The 24,184-nt window shown below is 39.9% G+C and overlaps 1 protein-coding gene across 2 annotated transcripts in view; it reads left to right on the plus strand.

The window, feature by feature from the left end:
* Positions 1–24,184, plus strand: part of LOC126095047 (BMP-2-inducible protein kinase) — a 258,480-nt gene that overhangs the window by 98,355 nt on the left and 135,941 nt on the right. For both annotated transcript variants that reach the window (XM_049909726.1, XM_049909735.1), the window contains exons 6-9: positions 19,324–19,527; positions 20,450–20,582; positions 21,162–21,265; positions 21,345–21,885. In XM_049909726.1, the coding sequence (XP_049765683.1) occupies positions 19,324–19,527; positions 20,450–20,582; positions 21,162–21,265; positions 21,345–21,885 (982 nt within the window). The remainder of the gene's footprint in view (positions 1–19,323; positions 19,528–20,449; positions 20,583–21,161; positions 21,266–21,344; positions 21,886–24,184) is intronic.

Consider the following 24,184-nt stretch of genomic DNA (forward strand, 5'->3'; position numbering starts at 1 on the left):
TGGAGAGGATATGGAGGCCAACAGGAATGGGAAACAACTCTTGGATTTCTGTGCCAGTATGGGCTTAGTAATCACAAACTCCTTTTTTAAACATAAGAACATTCACCGGTATACTTGGGAAGGCAGGGGAACCAGGTCTGTCATTGACTATATAATAACAGATCAGGAATTCAGGAAGGCTGTGAGGGATACATGTGTATTCAGGGGATTCTTTGATGACAATGATCATTATTTAATCTGCAGCGAAATTGGTATTGTGAGGCTGAAAGTGCAGGAGGTCAGGACCATATGTAGGAGGATAAGAGTGGAGAAACTTCAGGATAAGGAAATCAGGCACAAGTACATAACAATGATCTCAGAAAGGTACCAGTTAGTTGAATGTAGTCAATTACAGTCAGTGGAAAAGGAATGGACAAGGTACAGGGACACAGTACTAGAAGTGGCTAAAGAATATATTGGAACAGTAGAGTGTAAAGGTAGGAGGAAGCAAACAGCTTGGTGGAATGACACAGTCAAGGCAGCCTGTAAAAGGAAAAAGAATGCATATCAAAAATGGCTACATACTAAAACTCAGGTAGACAGAGAAAGTTATGTTGAAGAAAGAAACAAAGCCAAACAGATAATTGCAGTATCCAAGAAGAAATCTTGGGAAGACTTTGGAAACAGGTTGGAGACTTTGGGTCAAGCTGCTGGAAAACCATTCTGGAGTGTAATTAGCAGTCTTCGAAAGGGAGGTAAGAAGGAAATAAGTAGTATTTTGGACAGGTCAGGAAAACTGCATGTGAATCCTGTGGATTCCTTTGGCAGATGGAGGGAATATTTTGAAGAGTTGCTCAATGTAGGTGAAAATATGATCAGTAATGTTTCATATTTCGATGTACAATGGGATAGGAATGAGGGTGGAAATAGGATCACATTTGAGGAAGTGGTGAAAATGGTCAATAGATTGCAGTGCAATAAAGCAGCTGGGGTGGATGAAATCAAGTCAGAACTCATCAAATACAGTGGAATGTCAGGTCTTAAATGGCTACACAGGATAATTGAAATGGCCTGGGAGTCGGGACAGGTTCCATCAGACTGGACAAAAGCAGTAATCGCACCAATCTTTAAACATGGAAACAGAAAATATTGTAACAACTACAGAGGTATCTCTTTAATCAGCATTGTGGGTAAAATCTTCTCAGGTATTGTTGAAAGGAAAGTGCGAGTGTTAGTTGAGGACCAATTGGATGAAAATCAGTGTGGGTTTAGGTCTCTTAGAGGTTGTCAGGACCAGATCTTTAACTTACGGCAAATAATGGAGAAGTGTTATGAATGGAACAGGGAATTGTATCTATGCTTTATAGATATAGAAAAGGCATATGACCGGGTTCCTAGGAGGAAGTTATTGTCTGTTCTACGAGATTATGGAATAGAAGGCAAACTTTTGCAAGCAATTAAAAGTCTTTACATGGATAGTCAGGCAGCAGTTAGAGTTGACGGTAAATTGGTTCAGAGTAGTTTCAGGGGTAAGACAAGGCTGCAACCTGTCTCGACTGTTGTTCATATTATATATGGATCATATGTTGAAAACAATAGCTTGACTGGGTGAGATTAAGATGTGTGAACACAAAATAAGCAGTCTTGCATATGCAGATGACTTAGTTGTGATGGCAGATTCGATTGAAAGTTTGCAAAGTAATATTTCAGAGCTAGATCAGAAATGTAAGGACTATGGTATGAAGATTAGCATCTTCAAAATGAAAGTAATGGCAGTGGGAAAGAGAGATAAATGGATTGAGTGCCAAATAGGAGGAACAAAGTTAGAACAGGTGGACAGTTTCAAGTATTTAGGATGCATATTCTCACAGGATGGCAACATAGTGAAAGAACTGGAAGCGAGGTGTAGCAAAGCTAATGCAGTGAGTGCTCAGCTACGATCTACTCTCTTCTGCAAGAAGGAAGTCAGTACCAAGACTAAGTTATCTGTGCACCGTTCAATTTTTCGACGAACTTTGTTGTATGGGAGCGAAAGCTGGGTGGTTTCAGGGTACCTTATCAGTAAGGTTGAGGTTACGGATATGAAAGTAGCTAGGATGATTGCAGGTACTAGTAGATGGGAACAATGGCAGGAGGGTGTCCACAATGAGGAAATCGAAGAAAAACTGGGAATGAACTCTATAGATGTAGCAGCCAGGGCGAACAGGCTTAGATGGTGGGGTCATGTTACACGCATGGGAGAAGCAAGGTTACCCAAGAGACTCATGGGTTTAGCAGTAGAGGGTAGGAGCAGTCGGGGCAGACCAAGGAGAAGGTACCTGGATTCGGTTAAGAATGATTTTGAAGTAATAGGCTTAACATCAGAAGAGGCACCAATGTTAGCACGGAATAGGGGATCATGGAGGAATTTTATAAGGGGGACTATGCTCCAGACTGAAAACTGAAAAGCATAATGTCTTAAATGATGATGATGATGATGATGATGATGATGATGATGATGATGATGAATTGATGATGATGAATTCATGATGAATTGATGATGATGAATTGATGATGATGAATTCATGATGAATTGATGATGATGATGATGAATTGATGATGATGATGAATTGATGATGATGATGATGATGATGAATTGATGATGATGATGATGATGATGATGATGAATTGATGATGATGATGATGATGATGAATTGATGATGATGATATAAACTGAGCCCCAACAAATTACTTTTTTTTTTTAACCAAAGCTAAAACACCTTAAAATCTTAAACCAAGGCACAGTAGAAAGAGGAAGAGGATGTAAAAATAAAATAAAATGAATTGGATACTTAGCTTGGCTGAGCATAAACTGCCACAAATAATTTAAACTATGAATTCTTCAGTCTCTTGAAGAAAATTTCAGTACGCTTCGTAGGCCTCTGGTTTAAATGGCACTAATCATAAGAAATATTTTACAGTTAATTAACAAGGGTTAACTTAAGAACAAGTACTTCCTTGATGTTTAATAACTATAAGAATTTCAGTATGGCAATTGCCAGATGTGCAGTAAAATTTATATTCAGTTAACCACAATTAATTAAAAAATTGCCTTTTAACAGCCCTTTAGTAGCAACCACCATTTGTGAATTAAAGTGCTCAGTGAAACAGGTGTTCACCCCACAGCACAATGTGCTAAAATGACTCCGAAGTGTGATTCAGATTGTGCAGCAGTATTATAACTTACGGAACACACAAACGTATCTTGGCAAAAAAAGTCCTAATCAATTTGCCCAGTAAGAGAAAGCTACATAATACTTAACACTACCATAATGGTATAAGAAAATATGTTTTATTTGGTATTATTAAGTACAATTAAACCTTAAGACAAATGCTACGAATTCACATTCAGAGGTTGATTACGAAATACCAAACACACAAAGGGTATCATCCATATACTTTGTGTTGAATTCACCCAAACTAACTACTTCTCTGCTAAAGCTAGAGAAATCTCCCTCCTCAGGGAACGATTTGGAAACAAGTATAGTTAAACATTCCCTTCACCTGGTTGAAGTGCACCCTCAATTTTTTGCCTGCAGTGAAACTGCAGGCCAGGAGGGTGACTGAATTCAGTACTTTCATCACCTTGCAATGTCCCTCAAAATGAGGTGACAACTTCTGTGAAATGGCTCCATTACCATGCCCATTTACGCCAAAGTTATGGCTCAAGACATGGTAGCCGAACTTTACCTTAAATGCATGCAGACTCTTATCGCGCTGTGCCAGTCTCTGGTGTGCGAGATCAGCATTGCTCCTGGCTCATCTCCAGTTTTGTTACATAATTTCAGGGGGTGATCTTGTCTGGAAGGAGATTGTTCGAGTACCACAAAATGGCCAAGGGAAAGGGGGTATCTATAAACCAAGGATGCAGGCGTTGTCCTGGTGATTAATAGTGGGCCAAATTAAATGCTATATTCAGTCAGGGCATGGGTGTATCCAATCTGTTCTTAGTGTGTGCATGGAATATTATCAACACATATTTGGGGTGGCGAAAATATAGAGAAATTGCAGGTCCTAATTCCTGAGTAAAAAAAAATCTTACGCTTCTCATCCCTCCTGGTCATACAGCATACAATGTTTTTTTGTTTTTTCTCTCTTCAACTATACCCTGCCAACTGCTCCACAATAAGGAGCTTTTGTTTGATCTGCTGAATTAAAGGGTCCTGGTTCTATTTCTCTTGCGAGTTGTGGGACCTATACTTAAAGCCCTCCTCAAACGTGCAGCTGAGTGCATCAGCTATTTGATTGTCCAAACCCTTAATATACTTCACAGAGAAACGAAATGCAGAGATGTATACAGCCCAACATGCAATTCTTCGTGTTTTTGTGGGATGTGCGAGGCCTGATTATCGGTCTCAAGTGTGAATTCGCAGTGCTCTAGATAGAACTTCAATTTTTGCAGGATGAACATCACTGCCAGGGTCTCCCATCATAGACATAGTACTTCAACTTACCTGGGAAAAGGCTGCTTGAGGCTTATGCCACTGGTCGACAATCTTCATCTTGTCCTTGCAAGAGAACAGTGGCATCCACAGAATTTGGAGTGTCAGTTTGGGACCACGAAGGGACGTTTGAAGTGCGGGATGGCCAAGAGTGGTGGATTACTAAGGGCCGCCTTAATGGCATCGAAGAGGACTGCTGATTTCTTCCCCATTGAAAGATTTCTCCCTTCTTTTGCAAATTATTCAACGGGGCAGCCAGTTGAACAAAATCAGGCATGAACTTCCTCAAGAAGTTTGCCATGCCCACAAAACAGGCAACTTCCTTCTTATTATTGGGAGGAGGGAATTTGTGCAGAGTAAGTGTTCTTTGCTGATCTTTCCTAATACCGCAAACCAGTGTGCAACCCCCACAAACCAAATAAAACATTTGTGTGGGTCTGGTATCAGCACTGACTCTAAAATCGCCTTTTGATTAAGTACTCTATAGCCACCTGCCCTTTTGGGCTAAGAACATTGGTGAGGCATACAGCGAGGTAGATGATGGGCTTGTAATGCCATTGTGAAGTGTGTTATCAATGTGTCGCTGCAAAGCTTTCATCTTTAAGGGGTGGGGGGTGACAATGTATACAGTGTTGTCTGACAGTAATATCATTGTTCAACCTTATTTTATATTCAATCCTATTCATAACAGTTTGTCAGTTAAGATATCTGGGAATCGACTGGGTATCTATAGTCGTTCCTTAGCTTCAATAGTGCCCAGGTAACTTACCTCAAACTCTGTACCTAGTACCTAGTATCACAGCACCGTTTGTCCCCCCCCCCCCCCCCTCCCCCGGCACCCACCACTGACAAGAATGCAAATGAAACTCCTTATCAGGACAAAATTTAAATGGGAAAACACCTAATAGCATAATTTAGAACCAACCTGGTTCGTTGAATAAAGTCACAGCCCAAAAGTAAATTACCCGGTATGAACTATGATAAGTTCCAATGGCCATGAACACCAAGATTCCCTCGTGGACAGTCCGTCAGAGGCAGCATCTGTCCATTGGCAGTGCGACATCTCTGGTTCATAGCTCATAAGGTGGGAAGCTTACATATGGTACGGTACCTCAGATACCAGTCATGATCCAGTAACAAGAGACTGCTTTCAGAACTAAGCAAGGCACATAAGGATTCAAGATTTAATGCCAGACCAAGTAGAGGAAGGGACTCATTCATTACTGCCCTAATGCGATTACATTGATTTGGTGGTAATGACACCTTATGTGGTACCCGTTACCTCAGCATTAGCTTTTCAGAAGCCTTTGATGTCTTGCCAGACGTTCATTTACGAACTGTCGTTACCTGCCACACTGTCAGTAATACTTAAGACTATAATAAAAGTTGAAAGCACTTTGCTCTCCAAAATGGTGTAAGAAAATATGTTTTATGCGGTCTTATTAAGCGTAATGAAACCTGAAGGCAGGCAATAAGAATGTTCACCCAAGAGTTTGGCCTCAATTCATGTTCAAAGGTTAATTACGAAATAACAAACACACAGAGGCTACCATGCATATACTTTGAATTGAATTCACACAAACTAACAACTTCTGGCAGACACAAACAGGAGTGGAAGCAATCACTGTTTAAATTTGTAGGGGTTCCTACAATGCAAGAGAAGAAGCTGCTACTGCAGGTTTTACAGTGAATCTAAACTTGAGTCACAAAGCGGCATCTATAAGAAAACTACAGTGCCGCATTAGACAAACATCAAAATTGCTCACCAAATCATACATAGTCTTGACAGATACGCAGGTGAATTAATGAGGGCACAATCCCAGTACATGCAGTTGACATCAAAGGGTATGAAATTGAGAGCAAGGTGTTCCACTGATCAGGGTCGCACAATACATCCCAGTAACCTTTCACGTTATACAGTACACAATCCCGGGTGGCCAACCGCCTAAAATCCACTCCCGCACTTATGCCACAATAACTGACTCCGGCTTGCCGTACTTGAACTTGGTATTGGTGCTCACTTTATGGTGCCTAGTCAAGCCGTCATGTCATGACTCGCCCAATGGTCCAAACACTGTTTGCTTACATCACTTGTGCCCTCTGCATAAGCTGTCTAGTGCTCCTGGTGTGGCTGTCAGTCAAAGAATACAATTCCTGTCAGAAAATAAGTTCGATAAGAGCCCGCAAGGCTTAGTCAGTATATATTTGGTAATGTGTATGATGAGTGAAACAGAGGGTTTGTAGTCTGAAGGTCAGTGGGAGAGATAGCGTTTGATAGTGACAAGGTGATGGGCATGAGGCTATGGCATCAACAATGATGAATAGGGATCCAGAAGGTAAAGAGGTGGGGATGGTGGAGAGTCATTGAAGGAAGTGGGTAGCATCTTCGATGTGCAAGGCTAGGTTTTGGGCAGTTGATTGGAATTGTTAGTCGATAGAAACACAATAACCAGTTACAGTGGGATGGCTAGAATTGTTGGGTTTGGAGATTTGAAGGCGCATATAGATGGTGAGCGTGTTGGGTGTCATTGGGGAGAGGAGGGAGATGGACTCTGGGGACAGAATTTCACTAAGAACTGGAGGTTATGTTGGGCCTCTGGGATGGGATCACTATGGCAAAGCTTGTAAGTGGAATAGCGAGACTGTTGGAGGAAATACTCTGTCAGGTAGTCACTGTGGTTCTCATGACAGTGGTGTCTTTGCCTGCAGGGAGGGTGATTCGGTCAGCATATGTTTGAGGTTGTGAATGGCTGCCTTTTCTTTGAGAGGTGAAGGATGGATAGTGAGGAGGTTACGAATTCCTGGAAGGTGACGAAGGAATGGTTAGGTGGGGAAAGGGGGAGGGGGAGATGGTCACTATTGGATGGTAATATGAACTGGGAGAGGTAAGGTTCACTGTTGGGAATTACGATGGTTTTGGTTGGAGGGATTGGTTGCATGGAAGTGTTTCTACTATAGGAATTGGGAGGAGGAGAGTAGGTCTTTGGCGAGCTCAACATGGACGAACCGGGATGTGGGGTTGAAGGATAGGACTGAAACGTCTGTGGGATTGAGGCTTTTATTTGGGTTCTGGATTTTGGGGAGGATTGTGGATGGTGTGACAGATTTAAAACATCAGCTATGTGGGGTCTGGGCACTATGAGTGATTGTTGCAGGGGAGGGGGGGCAGCAGTTCGCTGTTCTTAGGATGCATGTTGATGGGCAGTGGTGCTCCTAGATTGGACAATTAATCATGGTGGTGTCTGGAATGCTCTTCCAGGTATTGAAGAGCAAGGATTTCAATTTTGGAGATATAGTGTATGTAGTTATGGTTGCACAGTACCAGTATCTTGCAGAGGAAGCAGGGGTGAGTCGTTGATGCCTGTGCAATGGAGATACACTTCTGCAGTACCTTGTACTTACGTGGGGGAAAGGGGGGGGGGTTACATGGCTTAGGCAGCATTTAAAGAATATTATGTGGGACTGGATTTTTACTAAGGAAAGGGATGCTTTTTTGAACTGATGCAGATGCAGGTAGATGGAGCAAGGGTCCATTTGGGTTGGGACTGTGCCGGTAAAACATGAAATGACGTGGGTAATGGACGAATGAAAGCATTAGGTTGTTGTAAAGGGAACTGGATGACAAAGTGAGACTTTGGAGGTGAAAAGGAGGGATGAAATTGTACTGAGGATGACAGGACTGTTACGATTTGAAGATATTTAAGCGCGTGAGTTATCACACGTGGGAAGGAAAACAGAAAGATGCGAAATTCTGACAGGAGCTACATGTGAGGAGAGGTGGGTGGATTCAGAGATGAAATGTAGTGACAGGTGACTCTTAGAATAGCTTGTTACGTAGTCAAAATGAGTGTTCATGTTCATCACTAATTGCCAACTGACAGAGAAGTGGTGTCAGTCGCCAGCTGGTGGTGAATGTGAACACTTGTAATCTGCACAATACATTTATGTTTATGTTTGTATCTAGTAATTTTACATTTAACATGCCGATTTCTAGTGATCTTCTTGATAGTGGGAAGTGTATTTTAAAGCACAAGATCTGATGACAACATAGCTCTTTCGAAACTGGTCATCCAGTAAAGTGCGTTTTTAGCAATCTTGGCTTGTGAAGTCTTCTTCAGTTACCGTACAGTGTAGATTGTGCCGTACTGATAATGTTAGTAATGTATAACATTTATAGTAGTTATATATCTAAAAACAAAGATGATGTGACTTACCAAACGAAAGCGCTGGCAGGTCGATAGACACACAAACATACACACAAAATTCAAGCTTTCGCAACCAACGGTTGCTTCATCAGGAAAGAGGGAAGGAGAGGGAAAGACGAAAGGATGTGGGTTTTAAGGGAGAGGGTAAGGAGTCATTCCAATCCCGGGAGCGGAAAGACTTACCTTAGGGGGAAAAAAGGACAGGTATACACTCTCTCGCTCGCTCGCGCGCGCGCGCACACACACACACACACACACACACACACACACACACACACACACATATATCCAACCGCATGTACACAGAACTGTCTGTGTACATGCGGTTGGATATGGGTGTGCGTGCGAGTGTATACCTGTCCTTTTTTCCCCCTAAGGTAAGTCTTTCTGCTCCCGGGATTGGAATGACTCCTTACCCTCTCCCTTAAAACCCACATCCTTTCGTCTTTCCCTCTCCTTCCCTCTTTCCTGATGAAGCAACCGTTGGTTGCGAAAGCTTGAATTTTGTGTGTATGTTTGTGTTTGTTTGTGTGTCTATCGACCTGCCAGCACTTTTGTTTGGTAAGTCACATCATCTTTGTTTTTAGATATATTTTTCCCACGTGGAATGTTTCCCTCTATTATATCCATATCATTTATAGTAGTTAGTTTTTCTTGTAGCTGTGGAAACTCGACAACAAAATTTACATTCTAAATCATTCACTAGAATATCTGCTTAAAGTATGAGTCAGATTACTACCCAAACTAAGACCAAATTTTTGATAATATATTTTGTCATTGTAGGTAAAAAAAATGTAGGCTCAAACAAAATCTAAAAATTCCATTAGTTCTGCACATTATGCAGTACTAATCTTATTATGGGTTAGCAGATTATCATAATTTCAATAGTTTCTTTTATTGGGAAATCATTGTAGCAGTTTTTTTTTACATGCAAGGATGGTGGCAGCATCACATTATTTGAAATATGTATGTCCTTGATTACATCTGCAAGCTCAGAACTGTATTTAATCCCAAAATAGGTACCGGTGTAAGTTTGTTGTTAAGAAATATGTTTAGTCTGCAACATGGTGATAACATCAGATGCTCTGGCTTTCCAAGTTTGCAAATTTTAATGAGATCTGGTTGAAGTTAAGCATTCATAATTTTAAGCAATTTCTTTTCATATGTGTTAGGAAGAAATTGGGAACTGTCTTATCTTTTTTATGCAGATTGAGTCTGAAACTTCTCTGCTGGCTCTGTGAACTTCTATCATTTCATTTTCTTTTCAACAGGCGTATTGGACAGCTCTTCATCCAGCGTGTGATGTGTGTCTTGACTAGCAAGATCATACCCAGCAGCGAATTTTGTGTCTGGCTTTGGGTGTAACCTTGTGTTTGGTTGGTTACGATGTGATACACTCCATGTATGATCTGTCGCCCTGATGTGTGAATACCAGCATCACCTCTTGAATCAATTTCTAGTTGCCATTCTTAAAATTGATTACTTTCGTGGCCCTGCTAGGCAGTGCCACGAGACCACAACATCTGATTGCTTTACAGCCTAAATTGGGAATGTGTGCAGGAAGAGAGCTTCAATCTGTCGAAGCTACTAAATGACATGAACAGCTTTGCTGTCTGTTCAAACAGTACACCCCTAACAAACCGGCAAAATATGGGATCAAGATAAGGAATCCGTGTGACAGCATATCTTCATATGTCCTGAAAGACCAAGAAAGAGCGGCATCAGAAAAAATCGGGGAATGAGAGAAGTTGCCGAGAGTTGTTGCTGAGGTCAGAATGTAACGTGCGATTATTTTTTACGTCATACAATTTGAGACAGCTATTCCTGAAAAGGAAACTGACAAGGTTACGAACCATATTTAAAAATAAGACAGAGCTTCCACAAAATTTGACCAACGAGGTGGTTCGTAGCTCTTCATTGTATTTCACAGATGACGCTGCGATGGTCTATTATATTCCTAAGAGAAATGTTCTACTAAGGAGCACTCTCACCATAGTGGGGATAGAGGAGGGCTGATACGAAGCCAAAAATGATTTTAGATTATAATTCAACCATCAACAATCAGCTAACAGGTACATATACATGCAAATGAAAAACCAGTAGATGGCCCATGATTGTTTCCCACAATACTCTTGATTTTACTGCTCATAAAACATATGTCTTGTGGACTTCGATTGACCCTAACTGGAAGGCAAGAAAATTGACTGGAAGGAGAATATTTTTGGAGGAACTTCACTGGTTGCAGAGACATGGCATCAAGAAATCATTTCCCAAGAACAGAACATGTTTTGAGAATGATAAAGAGCATCAAAGACTGTGAAGGAGTGGTGGGTGTGGCTAAATCAGTAACAATAAGAAACTCTACCAAATGTGCACACTGTAAGTTCTGTCCTTCAAGCAATGACAGTACAACAGACATTGTGTAGAAAGTGTAATAAACATGTATGCAAAGCACACGTCATATATTTGTGTCCAAACTGCAGTGAGTGAAGGAAAGAAAGTGATATGGGCAGATGGACAGATAGTTGTCGAGAATGACTTTTTGGTGGAAGTGTCTGTTGTTCCTAATGTACCGTACATGAATATTAAAAATAATAAATTTTCTTTAGTTAAGTTATTTGCATAATAATAACAATAATAATAATAGTAATAATATTGCTATGATAATTAACAACATACTATATAATATAACAACAATGTCAATGGCTTACAATTGAATGAAAAATACGCATTTTCTTATGTTGTCATATTGACCTGAACAGACATTTGTAAAATTGAACAGCACAGCAGGGTTAATGGTGTAAAAATTTATGTTTACCATCAAGTTTATTTCCCCAAATAACTCTCCTCTAACCCTCAAGCAGCTTTTTCAACTTGATTACCCAACCACTGAAGAAGCAGTGTTGCAAAACATCTTTTCCAATACAAAATACACTTTAAATTTGTTTAGAAGCATCACTTATCTGGTAATCTTTAAGACACATAAATGCCTGGGAATTTATGAATTTTGGGCATTTGGTCTGGCATTTATACTCGGCATTTGCCCCAACTTATAATTGCTCAGGCATTTTACAGTGCTGTTACAAACTGTGTGTTAATTATTTTGTCTTGTTAATGAAGATTTGTCTTATTATGATGGCTTAGGGAGTGTTAAGGTACCAGAGAGGCAGTTCTGATATTACTCTTGTTAGTGAAAAAATGCTGATATTACACTTGAGAGTGAAAAAATACCCGAGGAAAATTGACACACTGTCATAGGTTTGTATACATGGAAAAAATATTGACAATGTAAATTAGTGGAAAATGTTTGAAATTCCCAGGTAAATTACATAGAACAGAAAAATGGGCATGGAAATGTCTGAAATTCTCAGATAAATAGGTATATATAGAATGGAAATATGAGCTTTAAACAGTATGTGTGAGAACAAAGAGGGAACAATTAGAATGGAAGACCAAGAGGAAAGTGTGTGGATTAAAAGGATCATAAGCAGTCAGTCTCTCTCTCTCTCTCTCTCTCTCTCTCTCTCTCTCTCTCTCTCTCTCTCTCTCTCTCTCTCTCTCTCTCATCCCCCCCCCCTTTTCCCCCACTGTCCACCGAGTAATTGAAGAGACAATGAAGGAATTAAAGAATGGTTCAGAAGGGGGATTAAAACTCAAGGTGAAAGGTTATCAGTGATGATATCCACCAAGACAATGCTATCATCTTTGGAAGTAGGCACATATTACAGTTCCTTTTGAATGGTTTGAACATACTATTGAGTATGTGATGAAAATAAGGCAAAGAAAGACAAAAGTATTGAGGAGTACCAGAAATGGGCTTAGGGACAACTTTTAACTTTAGAATTGCGAACCATGTAGTAAGAAGAAGAAGAAGAAGAAGAAGAAGAAGAAGAGGGGGGGGGGGGGGTGTTGGATGAGGTGGGTAAAGCAACGAGGAGGCCATAAAAGGCAGACAGATTTCTGCATAAAAACAGGCCTTTATTTAAGAAAGAAATTTGAAGGACTGTAGATCTGTAGTCGAGCATTGTACAGAATTGAATTGTGGAACAGGGAAGCAGTGGGAAAGAGAAGAATCAAAGCATTTCAGATGTAATTTCAAAGAGAGATGGTGAAAATAAAGTGAACTGTCAAGTTTCTTCAACTTGATGTCAACTTTGTCTTGTTCTGGTTGCCTATTTCTGATTCAATTAAACAGGAAAAACCATTGCAGTTTCCACAGCAGATAGAAGATTCATAATTTACTGCAAGTAATGGATGGTTGGAGTGGTGGAAAAAACTGTTTGGTGTTCACCAGATTACTAGTGGTGGAGAGGCTTTATCTGTTTGCAAAGAGATTGTGCCATTGGTTAAAGACTATCTTTCAAAATTGATTGTTGAGGAGGGAATTTCTTGCGAACAGTTACACAATTATGACGAGAGTTGTTTATATTACAAGGTACTCCTCATGAAAATATTGGCCTTTTTTTTTTTTTTTTTTTTTTTTTTTTTTTTTTTTTTTTTTTTTTTTTTTTTTTTTTTTTAAAACGAAGGAAGCTGCAGCACCAGGACACAAGAAAAGTAAGGAATGGGTTACCATATTGACTAGCAGAGATGCAGCTGGCAAACACCAGTGTAGGATTATATCAAGAGGGAAAGTGTGGAGAGCTAGAGCTTTCAGAAACCTGAAAAATCACAAACCACTGCCTGTGCATCACACTCATTAAAAAGAAAGTGTGGATGAATTTAGAAATCTTTAAAACCTGGTCCAAAATAATTTGTACCAACCATAGAGAAATATTTCAAAGGCAAAAACATGCTGAGTAATGCTCTGTTGCTTTTTGATAATGCCCCTTTGCATCCTGCCAGTGGTGAACTCGCAGATCGAGATATCAAAGCATTATTTGTATCACCAAATGTGACGGCTCTTTGCCAGCTGATGGACCAAGGCATCCTTGAAAAGCTGAAAAGTATTGCCACCTCAGTTTGTTGATGTCAGCAAAGACTGTTCAACCTTTCTGAAGAGGATTGATGTGCTAAGGTAGTTGGCTGAAGGATGAGAAGAGGTTCCGAAACTATTTCGTGTGAAGACCTTGGAAAATTCTATTAGAACATGAAGGTTCTGTGAAACCAAAGTCAAAGATGGAAACAGTATTGTTTCATTGCTCAAAAATGTACCAAGCTGTGAGGCCATTGATTCAGAGAATGGCAAATATGAAGTTGATGAACTGACTGACAATGACATTGTGGAAATGTGGCACAACTGGGAAGTAACACCAAAGGAGGTGGCAAACTTACCATGTTGTTGTTGTTGTTGTTGTTGTTGTTGTCTTCAGTCCTGAGACTGGTTTGATGCAGCTCTCCATGCTACTCTATCCTGTGCAAGCTTCTTCATCTCCCAGTACCTACTGCAACCTACATCCTTCTGAATCTGCTTAGTGTATTCATCTCTTGGTCTCCCCCTATGATTTTTACCCTCCACGCTGCACTCCAATACTAAATTGGTGATCCCTTGATGCCTCAGAACATGTCCTACCAACCGATCCCTTCTTCTGGTCAAGTTGTGCCACAAACTTCTCTTCTCCCCAATCCTATTCAATACTTCCTCTTTAGTTATGTGATATACTCATCTAATCTTCAGCATACTTCTGTAGCACCACATTTCAAAAGCTTCTATTCTCTTCTTGTCCAAACTATTTACCGTCCATGTTTCACTTCCATACATGGCTACACTCCATACAAATACTTCAGAAATGACTTCCTGACACTTAAATCAATACTCGATGTTAACAAATTTCTCTTCTTCAGAAACGCTTTCCTTGCCATTGCCAGTCTACATTTTATATCCTCTCTACTTTGACCATCATCAGTTATTTTGCTCCCCAAATAGCAAAACTCTTTTACTACATTAATTGTCTCATTTCCTAATCTAATACCCTCAGCATCACCCGACTTAATTCGACTACATTCCATTATCCTCGTTTTGCTTTTGTTTATGTTCATCTTATGTCCTCCCTTCAAGACACCATCCATTCCGTTCAACTGCTCTTCCAAGTCCTTTGCTGTCTCTGACAGAATTACAATGTCATCGGCGAACCTCAAAGTTTTTATTTCTTCTCCATGGATTTTAATACCTACTCCAAATTTTTCTTTTGTTTCGTTTACTGTTTGCTCAATATAGAGATTGAATAACGTCGGGGAGAGGCTACAACCCTGTCTTACTCCCTTCCCAACCACTGCTTCCCTTTCATGTCCCTCGACTCTTATAACTGCCATCTGGCTTCTGTACAAACTGTAAATAGCCTTTCGCTCCCTGTATTTTACCCCTGCCACCTTTAGAATTTGAAAGAGAGTATTCCAGTCAACATCGTCAAAAGCTTTCTCTAAGTCTACTTACCATATTTACTCGAATCTAAGCCGCACTTGTTTTCCGTTTTTTGTAATCCAAAAAACCGCCTGCGGCTTAGAATAGAGTGCAAAGTAAGCGGAAGTTCTGAAAAATGTTGGTAGGTGCCGCCACAACTAACTTCTGCCGTCGAATATATGTAGCGCTACACTGGCATGCTTTGCAGGCACACAGATAAATGCTGGCGCCAAAACCTCTGCGTCAGTAAATAAATTTAAGAAAAGGTGGAAGACGAGCTTTTTTCTCCGCCCCGAGTTTCGACCACTGTATTTTTATACATTATCCAACGAAATAATTACAAATTCCGTATTGTTCATCTTCGAACGTAGCAGCATTTCAATGTACTACGAAAATCCAACTGGCAAGACTGTTTGGGATGTTTGTCAATTTGGCCAACTCTACGTTCTGAATTTTTTCTTACATGTGAGAAGAGATGGTTGCTAATAGGAACTTTTATGAATTGTGAATCATATGTAGTATTCTCTTCACCATAAGAATAATACGAATATAAACATTTTGCCATGTATTCTTTCGTGTTTGCTGCTATCTCATTTAAATCCTGTCTGCCTAATAAAGTACGAAACTAGAGTGAGACAGCAGCAAACGCGGAAGAATGTACATACCACGTCATGTTTATATTCGTATTATTCTTATGCCTAATAGTGATACAGTGAGAAATGAAGCACGGCAATTAATTAGATTTTTAAATCTAAGATGACTCTAATTTCTGTGCAGAATGTAATGTATTAAAGAGGTGTCCAAAGATTTTCAAACGGATAAAAATTTTCGCTAAACTCTCGTTCAGAACATACGCAGTCTATTATTTGGTTCTTGTTGATCATTATCAAAGAAAGCAGCACTGCACAAAAGCAAGCCATGCCGCGAGCGGCGACATGCCGTAAACACTCGCTAGCAGAATGCGACAAACAATGCATGACACAGTACAATAATGCATTTTCAGCCTAGAGTGAAGTAAACACCTATAACAAAGAGAACGACACTTACCAGATCAAAGAAAAATAAGCAATTGATTCAAACCAGACGAAGCACGTGAAAAAGGAAGGGTACCCGTATAAATACGTACGGAGCTCCTGACGCATAGCAATGGCTACCTGGTAAAGCTCAGCTGCTAAGCTTATGACTCGAACCAAACTACTATAGCTGTATCGTCATTCATTCAAACTAAACTGTATCTCATATTACAATGGACCAACTTTGTTTCAATTTGGAGGTGCGGCCTAAAACATTTTTCTCCCCTTGAATTTAGAGTCTCAAATTTCAGGTGTGGCTTCGATTTGGGAAAATTATTTCCTTGATTTAGAGTCCCATTTTTCAGGTGTGGCTTAGATTCGAGTAAATACGGTAGATGACAGGAGAAATATCGTGCCATATTCAAGAGGGTTCAATACAATTAAGGCAGCACTGCAGTACATTAGTGAGCCGGAGGAAGCAGTGCCAGCTTATACCCGTTCGCGTAAATGGAGGGATATTGCAGCACAGAAAAGGACTAAAGGAGGGAAACAGTCATCTATTGAAGACTTTTTTTTTTTTTTTTTTTAACCTCAGATGCTGGCTTTTCGCTTGTGTAGTTGAGCCTGGTGATTGCACCTGAGTCAGTGCCAGGAACTGCTGTTTAGTGGAGGGACTGGACATCGGATAATTTAAAACATCATTCACCATTAAAAGGACCAACACTTATTTCACACTCAGAATTTAAAAGGCTTGACAATATCCGTTTTGGACTTCAACAAAGTTTCAAATTTTGTTCTTATTTTATCGTCCAAGTAAAGAGTGAGAGGACTCAAATTTAGCAGCTTGAAATTACATGAGCAACCTTTTAACTGCCCATGTGGAAAATAGATGGCCTCAAATTTATAACAACTCAAAATTACATAAAATGATAACTGCACCCCTAGGTAAAACTGCAGCAAAATATATTAACAGCATTAAACAACCGAAATACTAAGCCATGAAAAAAAAGCAGCCTTCAGAATTTCAACAAATGAAAAAACCACAGAAACAGTCATAAAATTAGAAAAACATTTAACTCCTCCATTGTTTTTGACTACAGGGCAGACAAAAAGTAGTAATTTGCAGAATACACACTGTGCAAGCTGCCTGAAATGTTGGCTGAACCTCCTAATACATTTGCTGCCTGTGCCCAAACATTTAAAATGTTTGTTAGCACTGAACACTTGCCATGATTGAAAAACAAAATCCAGTGCTGAGAAAGGTTGAAACGAAGCAACAGAGTAACCTTTATAAGCCTCTAAATAACAAATGCATGCCCAGGCACACTTGTAATGCGGACAAAGGACTATTGGTTAACCAGACTCAATATGAAATAGTTTAGAATGGGCATGTTTCTTGAAAGGCAAGCAAAGCCAGCTGCAAGTAATGGGAATATAGCAGCTTTAAAATTTACTCCCCAACTTTAGTCATTATTGTGCAATAGTTCATTAACATCCTTTATGGCAGAATTAAGAGAAAATGTATAAATTAGGGTTGCCCTAAGTACAAGCGGCACCTTGAATCAGCTGTTAATGAAGCTTATCAGCAGATAAGCATATGTATTGTATGTGTGTTCATTTTAGTGTACCTCTGACATGAATAACGAGAGAGCAGATAATATACATAACAGTAGTACACTTGCAAAATTTGTTGCCGTAGTGACACAGTAAACCAGTGAGAGCGATTTAATGTAATAATTATGCAGCCTGTGTGAGGGCTTGCTAATTCAAAGGTACTTACTCAAAACAAACACGTCTGATAATATTAGTGCTGTGAGCTAGCCTTTGAGGAACTAGAACCTCAAAATTGGAGTAAGTGACATTTAAAAAGCCAAAGGCACATAAAGGAATACTACTTGTAATATCAAAATTGCTTGCAGTTTTCAGCCTGCTTTCCCTCACTCAAAATACACACACACACACACACACACACACACACACACACACACACAAATGGTCTTGACACCACAATTAGACTGTGCCCCAGCACACGAAATTAGTGGCACTTGGAGGAAAACAACTAAAACACACACAAGTTTTAACATTAGAAAAAAAGGAAAATAGTAGCACTGTGTTTATTCTCAATATCGTAGAATGAGCTCCTTTCTGATCGAGATGAAATCTATGCCAGCTCAACAGGCAGCTTAAATAACACTCGCAAGGAAATCTACTGCTTTCCCCCCCTTTCCTTTTTTAAAAATAAGTCGGTAACATGCAGTATATTGAGGCTCAAACCTCATATAACAGCTTAAAAGACACTTTCTGGATCACACAATGAACAGTGCTAAAAGTAAAATTGGAAGCACTTGCAGATTATGGAGTCAGAGCTACCCACATATAATCTACTAACTTCCCAATACGAAACACTTGATTACACGGCTAGCCAAGAAGTAAATCATTGACAAAGGTGAAGTCAGATCCAAACCATCTTCCACAATACGACAGCACTGAAGAAGGTGCTATGGCAGGACCACCACGAACCTGGACATATCACACCATGGCCATGCAAATGCCAAATCAAACTTCCCAGCCTTAGAAAGAAGCATTCTGTATCTCAACTCATTTTGCATCCACTATCTCACTAGCCATCCGTACTTGCCTCAACCATGGTGCTGCTGCACACCATCTGCCCAGTTCAAACTGCCATAAACTGAAGAGTGTGACTTGTATTGAAAATGGAGTTTATACGAGCCACCACAGTTCAGTAATCATACATTCATACCATACCATGCAGATAGTTTGATGTTTTCTGTAATAATTTTTGAAGTGTCAAACACTTATAAACAGTATGTATTACATAAACAATCAGGAAATGTTAATAAAATTCTATAAAAAAGGGCGTTTTAAATGGTACGGCTGGGGTCAGAAGAGAGAATTGGTAGGCCAGAGTTCATCTTGCTGTTCTGTTATCCGGCTTGACCTTCCGTCACTTTAGGGCGGTCAGTTGATGATAATGTCATTCTGAAGTCTACATGTGTAAAATGAGGTACATATCTGTATCAATTGTTTCAATTTATGCTACATAATCTTGCTCACTTCTATGAAAAATTATACATCTCACTCTTTTTCCCTGGTATCATTCAGTCAGTAACTTAAAACCACATTTATTTTAATTACGTTATGGTTGTGGCAGGAACTAAAATTGAAAAAAAGTGGCATGTAGACTTGTAAATGTATAATGAATGTAAACGTAGTTGGAGATATCGGCAAATATTAATTAGTCAAATGATTTTCTTTGATTCACTAGGAGTTTCTTGTCTTTGCAGGTGGAAAATATTCTTTTAAGTGATAGTGGAAATTATGTTCTCTGTGATTTTGGCTCTGCAACTGGCAAGGTGCTTAATCCTCAATTATCAGGAGTTGCTGCAGTGGAGGAAGAAATTAAGAAGTATACGACATTATCTTACAGAGCACCTGAAATGGTTGATTTGTATTCTGGAAAGCCAATCACTACGAAGGCTGATATTTGGGTAAGCTCTTGTGCTTTTGGAAATAGGAGGAACATGTTGTAGTATTCATTTTAATTGGAGTTGCCTCTGTTAAAAAATTGCAGTCCTTTTCAAAAAAATTGTTCTTTATAATTTCAAAACTTGCACATCTTTTCTTTAATGTTCCACCCGTACACCACCTACTAAAGATCAGTCACAGGCATTTCTTATCCTCCAAAAGGTATGACCTCAAGTGAAAGCAATAGTGTTGCAATAATTATATATGGTGTTCTAAGTGGAAGTGACAATCAACCAGATGTCTACCTGCCAAACTGTGGCTACCTAGAAACTTAACACTTTTCTTGATGTTGACTTCCACCTCTTCCAATGAAAAACCTGTCCGTATAAAACCTCCCAACCATAAACAGTTCCTGCATTTTGATAGCTGCCATTCCTTCTACTTGGAGCATTCCCTGGCCCCTTGTGCTGAAACTCTTACTAAGATGTACATAGACTAGAACTACCTTACGGAATAGAGTCCGCAAATAATTTCACACGCCATCTCCACACATGCCCAAAGTTCTCCAACAGCCACACCTCCAGCTGCAAAGGAACACCCTCATTATTGTTCAGTATGTCCTCCTGCAATGTTGCCTTCAACTAGCTACAAATATCCCACCCCTCCCAAAGTGGTATTCGACTGCCCACCTAATATAAGAAATACCATGGTCTGTCTGTAGGCCATGCTTACTGCTAACACTTTGTCACATGGCTCATATCGCTATTAAAAAAACCCTGTCCAACAATATTCAGCTATTAGTTTTAAATAAGTCACACCCCCTTCCAAACAATGTTGTAGAAATTAATTACTTAGTCTTGGCAAGCACTGTCTTTTGCATTTGTCATTCTGTTTAATGTATCAGTTTAGAAACTGCTTTTAAAATTGCTGTGGTCTCTGTTCCAGGCATTGGGATGTCTTTTGTATAAATTATGTTTTTTCTCACTCCCATTTGGGGAGAGTACACTGGCCATTCAAAGTGGGAACTTCACAATTCCAGACAACTCTAGGTATTCCAAGGGAATGCACTGTTTAATCAGTAAGTAGATATGGTGTTAATAATTCTGTGTTTTTTAGTGTCTAGTACCAATGCATTTTATTACCAGTTATCCTGAGAATATTTGTAAACAGTTTTAAATTTAGCAGTAAATAGTAACTGTGTCTGGTGTTGCACACAGAGCCCTGCAGCACATTTGGTGTGTGCCTCCTTTTCTAACCATGTGATCTCTCCCTCCCACTTCCTCTCCGTACTAGCGTTCACAGTTAGCTAATGGTTTGAGAGAAGACCTCACTTGCCAAAGGTCATTATTTTTCAGGGAACTTCTTTATTTCTCACTTTTGACTCATTAGTTAGACAAATATTTACCCACTCAGAATTCATTTTATTTGCAAACTGCATCCTTATATAGACTCCTGCATTTTCTCAACTCCAACCGCACACCATTTTTAAATGCAATAACTTCATACTTCTCACTATAATACTTATTTTCCTCAGTGCACAGAGGTTTTTAGTATTTACAATTGTGCAGCATGTGCAACTGTTTTAACTTAATAAACTATATATCATTTTGGCTCAGTGTGCATTTAATGTCGATTACTGTTAATCGTACCTTTTCAGGGTTTATGCTTGAACCCGACCAGGAGCAACGGCCAGACATCTTTCAGGTATCGTACGTAGCATTTGCCCTCCAAGGCAAGGACTGCCCAGTACTGAATTTACATGTGAGTGTTTTGCAATTAGGTGCAGTAGTTACAGAGTTGACAGAGGGAGATCTTGATGCTATTTTTTCACTCGATTCAGAAATCGGCGGTTCCGGTTATGGACCAGCTGCCATCTCCCCAGTTGGAGAGTGAGGCAAAGCGTACTTCGGTCAAAGTGACGAAGCAGGTGGCGGCCCCCGTGGTGGAGGGGACGAGTGTGGCCCCACGGCAGCGGCCCAAAGGTGGGCAGCCCCTGCCACCCCCTGTGGGGGGGGTGCTGCCCGTCCCCGTTGGCTCATCTCCTGTGCAGCCGCAGCGTCGCCCACCCGCTCCTCCTGCCGTCTCTCAGTCCCCCGTGTCAGCCGATGGTGCTGCTGAGGGGATGCAAGCACCAGTCACGGTTCCCCCACCAGGTGTTCCTCACCCCCAGGCCTTCCGGCCGCCTCTGGCGTGCCCTCCCCAACAGCCACTGTTCCCTCCTCAGTCTCCTTTTGATCCCAGGTTACCTGTTAACCAGCCCAACCATTCCAGTCTGACTAGTTCCTCTGCAAATAGTTCCACAACTGTGACGCAGGTGTCTCCAGCCCTGTCACAGAATGTGAATGGCAAGGAGTCCTTGGAAGCATTGTTCCCACCATCAGGTAAATTGGTTAGTCATCTAATACCACTGTTTCTTGTTGTCTGCTAATCTGACTCATTTTTGGTTCAGTTTTTCAATTAAAATATACCACAACATTACGTAACATGTCACTCTATTTGAATTTCTTAGGCTTTGGTTAAAGTTATTTCTTGTGAAATGGAATTTGTTTAATCGTGAATGTATTGTTGGAAAGATCTCAAGGTAAGTCAGTCAGTCGTGGTTTATTTTTATGTATTGATATTTGATTTTGATGGGTTTACATTTCATTCGAAATCGAACAAGAAATTTGTCTTTATCTTCTTTTGTCTTCACAGCAGGAGAGTCCCTCTTATCCTGCTTTCTGAGTGACCTGCTGTTCCTTTGTAAGCTTCCCAACCTTTCCCTCTTTCCTCTTTGAAGAAGGAACTAACAGAAGCTACGATAATTTCTTGTACTTATTTGTCTCCGTATCAGTAGTATTAAGAATTTCACCAGCCATTCATTTTATAATTTTATTGCTTTCTGAAGTGAATTTTCCTTTTTATGGAAATATGAAAAAGTTAGAAAATATCTTAAAGCCCAATAAAAAAACTTCTCTGCATGGATATGTGAAAAGAATGAAACCAGGATCATGTGCAAATAAGATACTCATGAACTGAGAGAACAAGAGGACACATGTAAGTCAGGATCTGGGGGAGTGTGGGACCAGTAGCAGAGATACAGGGAACTGAGATTTTCAAAGCAAAAAAAGCAGCAGTGATGGATCCATGTAACAAGAAAACAAGAAGAATGCCGAGAGTGTTCGTAGAAGTAGAGTAAATGAGAAAATGAATGAATTTGGACAAAACAGTAAACAACTCAAGAAGTGAAGCCAATTTTGTAATACAGTAAAACTCGCTCAGAACGGAATTGCCTGGGACTAAACTAATTTTCCAAATTGAACAAGTTTCTGAATTACACAAAAGTCACAGGGGTATGTAAACTTTGTCAGGTATCACGCACAAAAGTACAGTAAACATTTTTAATTACGTATATACTGTATTACATACCTTCACTCCAGCACAGTAGACATTTATTTACTGTATATTGGACAATGGAACACTGTACTGTTACACTAATTGATAAATAACATGGCATTTCTCTATTTTTACTCGAACTTTAAATTTGTTTATTACTGTATGTACATACATACTATCCCCATTTTTATTTGTTTTACATTTCACTTATTTCACCACATATCAAGGAGGGAAACTTGTTTTAATTTCCTGTTCAAAATTGTTCTTTCTAGGCAATTTTTTGCACCAGTCAATAGTTCCAACAAGTTGGTAGAATTTGAGTGTGCTGCAAATTGCATAACATTGTTTATATATGCATTGGCTTCTTCAGGCATATTAATTTTTCTAGGGGTATCATTTTGCTCCTGTTCTTCTTCCTTTGTCTCTCCATCACCATCATCATCCACATTGTGGATTTCTAGTAACTCTGTTGCTGAAGTGAAAGTGGAGTGAGTTGACAGAAAGTCATCACTTCGAATGTAATCACCTGCACTAAATGAAATGTTTCACATTTTCATTAATTCAGCAATTGCTGTTGCATTTTCTTGAACTTCAATGGCCACAGAAGCATCTTGTTCTTGACCTCCAAACCCTGTTTTGTTGAAGCACTTGCTGACAGTTTCAGGTTTTATTTCCTTTACTGCCGAGCCAAGCCAAGCCAAGCCAAGCCAAGCCAATCCAATTTACTTCATCCAGGACAGAAACTGACTGTGCAAGAGCAAATGCACTTTATTAGACATCTTCAACACTAAGAATAAGAGAGTGCATCAGTAATCGCCTATAATGACACTTGAATGTGTAAACTACCCCATGGTCCATGGGTTTTGTGAGGCTGGTTGAACCTGGAGGGAACCAAGCCAATTTCACGTTTTATAACGTTACTTTTGTGTGACAGATTGCATTGTTGAGGAAAAGGACAACTTGGCAATTTCCTTTTTTCATTTTGGCATTGAAAGAGCCCAGCCATTCTTCCATAAGACCACCCACCATTCACACCCTTTTATTGCTTCGCGATGTGACTGGAACAGTGAGTCTTTCCTTGGACATTTTTCCGCCGGCACACTTTTCACCTCAAATTGCTGGTAATTTCGAAGGCAGTGCGCGGTAAAACAGTCCCGTTTCATTGTCATTGAACACGTCTTTTGGGTCATAATTCACAATTAAGTTGGACAGTATTGTCTTCCATTCTGTTGCTACACTTTCCTGCACATCCTTAGCTTCTCCACACACTTCATTTCACATGGTGTTGTGCCTAGCTTTTAAACT

Source organism: Schistocerca cancellata, chromosome 1 (assembly GCF_023864275.1).
Source record: "Schistocerca cancellata isolate TAMUIC-IGC-003103 chromosome 1, iqSchCanc2.1, whole genome shotgun sequence".
Taxonomy (NCBI): Eukaryota; Metazoa; Arthropoda; class Insecta; order Orthoptera; family Acrididae; genus Schistocerca; species Schistocerca cancellata.